The 11,401-nt window shown below is 26.4% G+C and overlaps 1 protein-coding gene across 1 annotated transcript; it reads right to left on the minus strand.

The window, feature by feature from the left end:
• Nucleotides 1-1,846: 1,846 nt before the first annotated feature.
• LOC113550993 lies at nt 1,847-2,565 on the minus strand. Its single transcript, XM_026952977.1, has 3 exons — nt 2,467-2,565; nt 2,084-2,324; nt 1,847-1,920 (listed from the first exon to the last, which is right to left on the minus strand). The coding sequence occupies exons 1-3, from the start codon at nt 2,563-2,565 to the stop codon at nt 1,847-1,849; spliced, it is 414 nt and encodes a 137-aa protein (XP_026808778.1).
• Between the last annotated feature and the right edge of the window lie 8,836 nt (nt 2,566-11,401).

The raw sequence follows: 11,401 nt of genomic DNA on the forward strand, positions 1-11,401 counted from the left end.
TAACTATAATATAGGTATTTTGTTGAGAAAAAAAACTTAGTCTGTAATTTAATAATAATTATTAAATAATATTATAATAAATATTTTGTTGAAGAAAAAAAAATAATGTAATAGTAATCATTGTTAAAATTAGCATTTAAGGATGAATAATTGTTTAAATTGAAAAAAAAAAATACTGACATATTATTTGTGAATATAAAAATAGTGTTAATGGCAAATTAAAGAGGTAAGTGAGGACAGCCGTGGGTGTCTATACGAAGAAAGGAAAAAGCTCCTATAATCTACGTCATCAACTAGGTAATAAAAGTTTTAAAAAAATACATATATATATATTTAAAAATGAAGTCACCTCCCTTGCCTTGATATGTGGTGTATATACAACTAGATGAAGTTCAACCAATAAAATATAGTCGGAGGTGGTTGGAATAGTGTTATTTTTTTGCAATTGAACTTATATAATAAAATATTTACACCACTATCTTCCATTCAGCTATACTGTTGCTTATACTTCCCAAATCTGGGATCCAGATTTAAATGGAAAAGGGGTACTTGTAACGATTGCCGTCTATTATCGATGACATTCCTTAAGCGCTTCTAATATGCTGAGTATGGGGGATGGCGAGCGGGGTTAACACTGCTGACCAAGGGTTTGAGGCCCACGGTGGCATATATAATTATGACCCAGGTAGTGTTTGACGGGAGTGTCCGATATGGTGAAGAACACAATAGTGAAGACGACTCCACAACGATTCGTGCGGCCACCATAAACTATCCACACTCGCGGCACGTCAACATCTACCCGGAATCCGGATCGGTAAACCGATTAACATATTATGTATATATAATCTAATGCAGTAATTCCTATTATACTTTTACATAATCTACCATAATAATAATATACGTAATTTATACATTTTACTTACGTGCCTTACTTCAATAAGGTAACCCTGATCTTAGTATTAATATTACACACCGAAGTCGAGTCCTCGAGAACTCTTTAATATAAACAATACTTAGTAGGTCGGAAGACGTAGGCCCGGTGAAGAGGGAATGTTACAAGAGAATTCGTATCAATGTTCTATTTTCCGTATTTTGACGGTCCGTCGTGGTATGATGGTCTATGCATTAAGATTTTCTGTAATTTGACGATCCGTACAAATACGATTTGTCATTTTCCGTAATGTGATGGTCTGTGATGTTACGTTCCGTGATTTTACATGCTTCAGACAGAGCGATTCTTTTATCATGAACCATTAATTATTACAAAAAGTATTCATGTTTTTGAAAACATTTTTTTAAATAGTTTCAAGTTGTTTAAAGTTCTGATGCGCGAAGTGGTAGTGGTACGGGGTATAATATTTGTCCTTTACTCCGCTTGCACGCGCGTATACAGAGAAGGATTTTGGGGTTCAAACCCCCCCCCTCCGAAATATTTTCGATTAACGAGGAAAATTTGAAGGAAAGGCACAATTTGTATTGCTAATTTTTGTAACTCCCCCCCCCCAAATTTTTTTTTTGTGTACGTGCCTGTCCGCTTGTATAAACTTTAAATACGTATAACTCATTAACTACTCACCCTAAATTCAATTTTTATATATCAAAATACTCAGAAAAATATTCTGCTTTGGAATATGAAATTAAAACTATTTTGTCATTCAAAAAAATAAAAAACTTAAAAAAAATATGTGGATAAAAAATATTTAGAAATCTAATTTTTTAATAAAAACGTTGTTTTTTTAACAACTTGAAACTATATAAAAGTGTTTTCAAAAACATGAATACTTTTTGAAATAATAAGTGGTTCATGATAAAAGAATCATCTTGTATAACATATATTAATATATTTTCACTGCGTTCTACCACTGAGGTAAAATAATTTCAAGATTCTTAATTTTGGAAATAATTTTAAATCGATGTCAACTATAACAGATAATATTGTAATTTTTAGTAAGTATATATTTTAATATAAAATGTTTTTTTTTGTTGTACCTATTACCATAATAAATAAGTAGTACATCTGAACATTGAACAATTCAATGCATGCTACTATAATATTATGTTTTAAAAACTTACGAAATATTACCATTTATAGAAATTATCCCTTGACACCAAATTACATTAATCGCATAACATTTTGACAATACTATATGAAAGGTGTATGCTAGTAATGCGAAAAGCACTAATTGGGCAACCAATCCGATCGGTAACATCCTGAGGAAGTATCCAACGAGAATTAAACCATCGATCATAAATAATATAAACCGATTGTCCTTTAAAATGACCGATAAGTTATCTTCAGGCTCCTGATCATCGATTCTATTTTCCTGTTAAAAAAAAATTAAAAAAACACTCGCTTATTTTATTGATACCGTAGCTGTTATTGTAAATATTATTATTATAATTATCATTGTTGTTAGACGATTAGAAATAATATAGAAATATTGTACCCAATCGTCAATTACTCACATCGTTATTGTTTTTGCGTTTCCTCCTCATGTACCAACCTAATAAGACCGCGGTGGAAATAACTAAAGCAAAAGTGACCATGGTTCTGTTAAGAAACATAATTTATTATTAACTAACGTTAAATAGATTTTAACTGTTTAATATTGTATCGTTACCGGGTCATGTTATACTATTATGTACGAACCAAATAGGATATATATATATATATATATATGTATATATTGCTATGGTGAAAAAAAATAATAGCCAACATTTATAAAATTCTAAAAGAAAATTACCGTCAAGTTACTCGTAGTATTTAAACATAAATACTATCATATTGTTCAAAAATTCTAAACAAAATTAATTTTATTAATATAGTTAAATTATATATGTATATTGATAACGCTGCAGTATAATAATAATATAGGTGAATAGATTATCATGCGAATATGATGAATTCAAAATCAACGAGTCTAAAAATTTCAACTCATCTATAGCTTACTATAACTGTAAAATAGTCGTCGAAACTAATTTATTTTTTGAAGATTAATTAAAATAATTTATAAGATAAAGTCGTGTCATAAGAATATAAATCATCTCCAGTACTGTTAATAATATAATATTATGTTTTTATGTATTAACCCTATAAGAAATAACTTCAGTGTATAGTATCCTAACTTGTTTATCAACTTTTAAAATTCTAATATTAACACTAATAGTTAGAAATAAATACAAATTAATTATAGTATAGACATCTTGTTATTAAAAAAAAAAAAAAAAACATTAAGTTTGGTCATAACAATTATGTATAGTTAATTAATTTTCAAAATATTCCTCTTGTTATAAATTTTAATACAAAACGACAAAATTATATTTTGAACTAAATTCTTAAATCTTGAACCACAGTTAAATAGGGATCATATTAATTCACATCATCTTTTTAAATTTTTGATAAAAAATCTCAAGAACTTTATTGCCTGAAATAAATTTAAAATAAAACATCAAACGATTAAAATGATAATGTTTTCTAGTGTATTCATATTATTCGTCAAGACATGCTATCATTATTATTATAGAAAATCTTTAATGATTTAACTTGTTTCAAACAGCGACTGATTAATAATATGGAATATTATTTAGTTTAATATACACTATCAGTCACAGTATATGTTCATCTAATATTTCTAATCATTCATCAAATTTAAATTAAATCAAATACAGAAATTAATAAATTGTTTAGAAACTTCTTCACAAAAAATAAGTTTTTTTTTTAAATAATCAATGTAAAAATAGTAAATTATATTTATCTTGCCACTTTAATACTATATTACATAATATTATATCTTGTTTTATTTATTGATTTATTGCAGTCCTAAACACATTTTATACCTATATAAAATCACTTAACATAATATACGTAAATACAATTTTAATTATTAAGCTAATAAGTGATTTGGATTCGTAAATATTTAAAACTAATTATGTTATCTACTTATATGGCTTATTCTTAATGATATTTAAGACAAATAAGTGTTTTGAATATAAAACGAAACATTTTGTTTGGATTTGAAACACTTAATATTTGATTGAAATTCGGCTGGCCATGTTAATTTACTTAACTATATAATGAGGACTTCCAGACGCTACTGCTTCTAATAAAAGATCGCCCAAAAGGTTTTTCAAAAAAAAAAAAAAATAGTAGTTGAATACAATTAACACAGGATGAAATGGAAGATATCAACCAATAGTTTTAAGAGAATATATTTTTTTCTATCGTCCGTCATTTTTACTTGTGGGTTATTACAATTTTAAAATTATGTTAAATATTGAAACCTTTGATCTGTTTTTTCGTAAAAATAAATATTCGTGTTAATGAATTCGACTTTTGAAATAACATTGTAACATCAAATAACAATACTATTCTTCAAATGCATCATCAATAAATTGTAATTTCTAATTTTAAAAATTTTTCATGATACAAATGTCATTAATTATATGAATTCGTTTGAATTATAAGCCATGAAGCATGAAAATATTATTATGTATTAAATATTACGTATTAAGTATTACCTATGTTTATTATTATACATTTTTTTTTTATGCAATTTTAAATTTGATTGTGCGATTGCATTTGTGTTTACTGAAAACAAATATAGAATTAAATGTTTAGATAAAACCACAGGGTTCAATATTTTTTTAATAAATAGTAATTGCTTGTTTTTGTTGTTGTTTTTCATTGAAAATGGTTTTGTTTTTGACGTTTCTGTATAGAATAAAGATTATCGACTGTAGATTATCGTACTCATTATCGACGTGTTGGAATTTGAATTTTTTATCGCAGACTTGAGATTGGACACGTTTGGCTTATCTAACATAGTTAAAGTGTATCTTTAATTGGTTATTAAAAATTTCGATAGGTGTAAAAATCACTTATACATAAATAGACTTACACCGCTCAACACATATTCGCAAATCACTAACCGTCTCAAATTAGTCGAACATTTCACGAGAATCTTATTCTATTTATTTATCCCAAAGCTCGATTTGTACACAAGAATTTTACACCTAAAAACAAATTCTGTAATACACACAATTAGATGAGCAATTTTTTCTAAATTGTATTAATTTTAATAATACTTATCTATTTTACACCTGTATCACTATATTTTTTATGTTTGTGTGGTTTGATGTTTTGAAATTATCTATACAGGTAAAAACGTCTGAGACTTGAGACTGAGGCACCAAGTTCAAGATTATAAATAAGCACGATTAAGCTTATATAACATCTAAATAATTATTAAACGAGGGCGTGGAACCGTTATTATTATTACTATAGCTTATGTAATTATTAAGCGTGTATTGCTATTCCGGGGTTAGAGTAGATATTTTAAGTGCGTAAATACGGCGATATAGATATATTTATTAGTTTATAGAAAAATGTATTATATAATGACTGTAGTTGGTTTTAAGTGTCATTTGTATAATATATACTCGATACTTGAAAGGCTAGTTTAAGAACACTGAACAGTTATATTATTAAATATTATTTTAATCTTACGTTCAAGATTAGTAGCACATTCTCGTATACATACGCACAATAATAGTACATACGTACAATTTATAATGATACATATTTGTATTTATTTATATAAAATTATACAAATATTTGTGATATTATCACAAATAGATTTTTACCTTCTATATAAGTTATATTAATAAATTGAGCGAATTAATGATTAGCACTCGTATAATGAATTAATAGCAGCCATGCAATAATCTGTGGAAACAAATACATAAAAGAAGTAGCATACTTGCGTAGGTAACTGTTATCAGTTTCGACCGGGTTGGGTTAAGATCTTATATATAGGCATTCGAGTTGTTAGATAAGAAAAGCTGAAATCGAGAATATTTGTTTTCACGTTTGGACGTCATGATCATTCTTTACAGACCGATAGATCGATCACCACCGGTCGCCCAAGGGAACGTGTTTATTAGTTTAATGGCTAAAGGCTTTTAGAGCAATGCTGTTTGTGAAGATTACTATAGTATTTTGATATGGTTGATTCGACAAAAAATTGTAGATGTTATATTTGACTATGCTTAGGTATATAATATGTAATATGTTATAGTGATATAGATAAAAATAACTTTACATTATTGTATAAAAATAGTAATCGAATTTAATTTTTAGAAATAAAACGATGATTTTTATATATTAGATGCTAATTATAAATTGATTAATTTTATTTTTATGATTTATGAGCATTAATCAATTAAAATTCGAAAAATCGTCTTCCACTTGGCTTAATGCGAGTAAGTGTTTAACTAAATACGGCCTACTGCATAATTATTGTCTTATATATATATATATATATATATATGTATACATATTATGATGTCTTTTTTTTAAATGCTTACTATTTAATGGTCCATAGTTTTTAAAGTGTAATTTTTTATACTTAATTCTAGGTTATTGACTTGTAAAACACAATAAGATGCTAATTTATATTATTATACTTATTGAACACTTTGGGATTTTGGATACTTGAATGTTATTACTTATTAATATATGATAATCGTATGCAAAGTAACATTTTATTAGGATACTGGACCTTCAAAACTACCTCCGAAATATTTAATAAATTATATAGGTATACTATTCATGGCGTGATAATGGAACAAATATATTCGTTGCTTTATTGTTTGACAAGACAAAAAACCAAAACAACATGATATAGATCAATATTTAAATTTATTAAAATATCACATTACCTAGAGTTCCTGATCTCCTTCAACCAGAAATAATAACGACTGCAGAAATGTGAATACGGCAAATTATTTTTCTGCAGAAATGCAGAATCACTTTTATGTTGTTAGCTTAATATTAAAGTAAGTTGATTTATTATCAAATTTAAAGGTAGGAATATTATCTGCATTTGTGCGTGGAGTTTTATGGTATAATAATTTTTAAAAGAGTTACGATCATTATTAAATTGCAGTATTTTAATTTTTATAACAAATTGAAATATACGTATGTAAACACATATGCTGTTTTCACCTTTTTTTTTGTTTTTATTCTTTTTTTTTGTTTTGTTTTATAATAGTTTAATTCAGTTTTATACATTCATGCTAATTGCACAAAATCGGATATGCTGAACACAAATTTTCAGTGTTGCACTTTTGTAAAACGAAGACAACACAAGACCCTTTCATTAGCCACAGTTGCCATCACCGACCAAGTATATCATAATATTATAATATTTTACATCGATATGTTTTTCTCGAAACTGCGTCGTCGATACTGCAATTCCAATTTTGACATGTCATCGCACACAGTCACACACATTTCTCACATGATACGAATCGCACACAGTCACACACATTTCTCACATGATACGAATACATATTATATTATTATTATTATATCGTGCAACGGCATTGAAATAGGTATGTACTTACAACGCTTATGTATACTCTATATATTCCTATATAGTGTTGTGTATGTGGTGAAACACTATTTATATTTATCGTTTCGTCAGGTCAAGGAACTTATAGTCCGCAAGCATCCGTCGAAGCCGATGAAACTTTTACGTACTTGTATATATTATTTTAGTTTTGCGCAGCAACAGAAGCTCGGTAAGCAAAATGTGTGTGATGTTTTTTATTAATATTATTACGTATACGGTAAATATATATATTTATATATTATTTGACAGGGAAATTAAATTTTTTTTCTCGTTCGTACCTATTTTACCTACGTCTCACCAGGTATTTATTCGACTCGATTCGATGTAAAGTATATAATAATTTATATGATTTAAATAACTCGCAATAACGACCCCATCATCCGAAAACCACGAACGATGGCGTTTTGATATTGAATGTGACGTGAAAATAATGCGCAGAATGTGTTAAAAAATATTATTATACAGATCTTCTAACCGTTGACAGCGTGGACATATATGACATATGGAAGATAATTTATTATGTTATATTGTTTTTTGTGCGGGACAATAATACGTGTGGAAATAACGTACCTACTATAACTACAAGTAGGTACTTAGATAATAATTACGATTTTGTTTTCATCCACATTTCCGATCGGTTTTCACACCGTAGTTTAGTTGGTGATATGGTACTACCTCACATACTGGAGTGCTCATATTTTAAACATTAAATCATTCTACAGGACGAAATTTGTCTTGTATAATGATTTAATATTTTAGTTATTTTTTATTTTTTTTTTTATCTTTTAAGGGGTAAATAAAACATTTTTTATTGATTGTGTGTAAAATTATAGCGCGTTGGGATATTTTCATTAGGTTCTTCCATTCAAATGATTTACCAATAATAAATCTATACAGTTACACGTTCGTAAATTGCGCCTACAATGAACAGGTAGGCAATTAAAAAAACTATGTACAGTCAATATAATTGCACATGGAATTTTTCGATTTCTAAAATAGTTATAGTAATTTGGATTAATGTAAGTTCCTACATGTTAAAAAAAAGGTATGTATGTTAGTTCCTACACTGCATATATTATTATATAATATTATAATTATTTAATAATTGCAACAATAATACATTACATGTTGTATAATATTATAATTTCTAAGTTATCAATCTGATAATACTGTCATACATTTTAATATAATAATTCATAATTATAAAAAAAAATTATATTTTATGTGGTTTATTTCAGAAATTTAAATGTTTAACATTATCATATTGGTTAATTTCGTTTGTTGAGTACTCTCAAAATATGAAAAATATTTTCTTTTTTAGCGTATTTATTATTTTTGACTGATATTTATTTTTGTAAAACTATTTGCAGTTTTTATTTGTACTTGAAAATAAACATTATTCTGTGTTGTTTTCTGTAGGTATCATTTTTATCAGTATTGAAAAGTTGTAAATATTTTGTGTGTTGAAAAATCAAATTTATATGTCATGTCTTATCGATAAGCTATCGTTATAAATGTTATAGTCTTTAAAGTATAGGCACCAGTGCACCACGCATAGTTATTGAAACGAGTACCACTATATATTATTACAGTTACTCCGCGTTATTATATTGTTCTATACTTCTATAGTATATACTATTATTTTCGTATCTTCGGTTTGATAACTCATAATATTATACTAAATATAGTATATTTTTTTTATACATATCGTTCTTCTACCGTGTAGGGATTAACATACATAACTTTTATTTATCTTGTAGGAACTTACATATTTCATTTTTATATTCATGAAGAATTAACATATCATAAATGTAGGAATTACCGTAAGTATGTAATTTTTACCTGCTACTATCATGCAGGAAAATATGATTTCCCAGTAATTTGAATCAATAGTACTTAGTGACCTTTTAAATTCATCAATATATATTTCAGACACTTATACATTTATTAATGAAAAGGCCAAATGTGTATTGCTATATAATTGTTGTTATGATATCGATATTAATGATTTTACTTAATATTTTAGTTAGTTGTTCATGAAATGCCACAGAAATACAGAATATTATGTGAAAATGATTTCGAATTAATTTATTTATTTTCGAAAATAACTTATTATATTATTATTATTTATAGTTCTATTGTTCTATAATAGGAACAATATATTATAATTTACCTTTAAGAAAATGTTGTTAAATAACCTAATATATTTATATTATTTAATTAAAAAATTTAATGATCTTCTCATAGTATTTCCTTGACTCATGATAATAGTAGTTAATAATTATCAAAAAATAAATAATAATATTACTTAAAAATCTCTGGATTCAATTTACTACACAGAAATGGATACCTCTAAATGTGTTGGACTCAAATTACAATTTTACGTCGCAGTTTACGCTTATTTATGTAGACATTACATAACAAGTCCTTGAAGCTTTGTAGAATTGTAAAGTTAGTAATAATTTATTAAGTTACATACTTTTCATATTACAATGAGTAAAAATTAAAGTGTACCTATTTTTTAAGACAAATTAGTAATCACAAACCTGCAATTATTCTTACTCATAATTTATAGGTACAATAATACTAATTTTACTTAACAATTGGACAGTTTTGTTCGCTGCTGTTGTCATATAACTTATACTCATTCCACGATACCTATATTTTTTTGTATGTCAAATGTGAACTTTGTTTTAAATTTGGCGTTAAAACTAATACACCACATATACGTGTTGTAAGACTTTTTTATTTTTCTGTATGAAACAATTTTCAAGTAATTCTAGAAGAAAAATATTTGTCCGCCTTAAATCCGGCATAACTTTTTTAATACATTTAAAAATGTCACACCTGAGGACGTTCATTAGTAGTAGTTCTCTGTTTTTTTAGTAATTTTGGAAATTTTCCTAAAAAACTTGGCAAAATCTAAAAATTACCAATCCAAAAGTACCACGCGTGTCTAATTTTCTATAGTTATGAGCAGTATACATATTGTATACTTATGTAGTTAAGTAACTAATGACAACACGGTGAATTGTAAACAAATTTGTATTATACTCTAATATTATATGTACAAATATTAATAGAAAATAGTTAAAAATAGTTTGGTGGTACAGGTTATACATTTCGTAATAATTATCTTCTACATAATATAAATACGTACTAAAAATAAATTACCGTTGCTCATCGATATTATAAGACAAATTCCTCTATTAAAAACTAGCAAACCCACTATATCCAACATGATATATTTTATAATCGTGGAATTAGTAAATTTTCTAGAATCGTTCATATTATTCCTGAATAGTTCACGGTCTTTAAATTACAATGCAATTAACTACTTATATTTTTTGATGACACGAAAAGGATAGATGCCTTATTATTCGTTGTAATTTTACCGGTTTGATTAAGATTACAATATAAATAGTTTTCCAGTAAATCAAATTTTAAATTTCTTTGTAATTAATGATAACAATAAAAAGAAAAAGTTCTTATAGGGCAAATATTTGTCATTCATCTGCACATTCACACTGCTTGTAATCTAAAAGTTTCCGAGCTACTTAGTAACTGAATATAATAATAATATTATAAGAGATTGCTTAATTAAGAAATTTTTTTAATAATGAAAAAAAAACCATAAATCATCGAATTTATTAAACTACATGTAATTAAATATTTAAACGAGGATTACGTTTACTGTTAATTTTAAAAACTCAAAAAATAAAATAAGAAGTGTACCTCATGTTATGATATTGTTGGTTACAGATGAATGGTGTACGATGATATATATACAAGTTAAATTAAAAACTAAAAAATTTAACGCTCATAAAAATAAACTTTAAAAATATAAATACAGCTATAGGGCAATATAGCAAGCTGATCGTGTTAGTGTAGTTTTAGTACACTAGATCGGTTTAATATGTATATTAATTTGGTTCTATTTTTTTTTTATTTGATCTTAGGTATTTAGTTTAATAAATATTAAAATC

The sequence above is a fragment of the Rhopalosiphum maidis genome, chromosome 2 (genome assembly GCF_003676215.2).
Source record: "Rhopalosiphum maidis isolate BTI-1 chromosome 2, ASM367621v3, whole genome shotgun sequence".
In the NCBI taxonomy this organism is placed as follows: Eukaryota; Metazoa; Arthropoda; class Insecta; order Hemiptera; family Aphididae; genus Rhopalosiphum; species Rhopalosiphum maidis.

Coding starts and splice junctions, on each gene's coding strand:
- LOC113550993 (XM_026952977.1), bottom strand. CDS start 2,565: ATGTTTCTTAACAGAACCATGGTCACTTTTGCTTTAGTTATTTCCACC. Junction 2,325..2,466: donor AACGCAAAAACAATAACGAT/GTGAGTAATTGA, acceptor TTTTTTTAACAG/GAAAATAGAATCGATGATCA. Junction 1,921..2,083: donor AGGGATAATTTCTATAAATG/GTAATATTTCGT, acceptor TATCTGTTATAG/TTGACATCGATTTAAAATTA.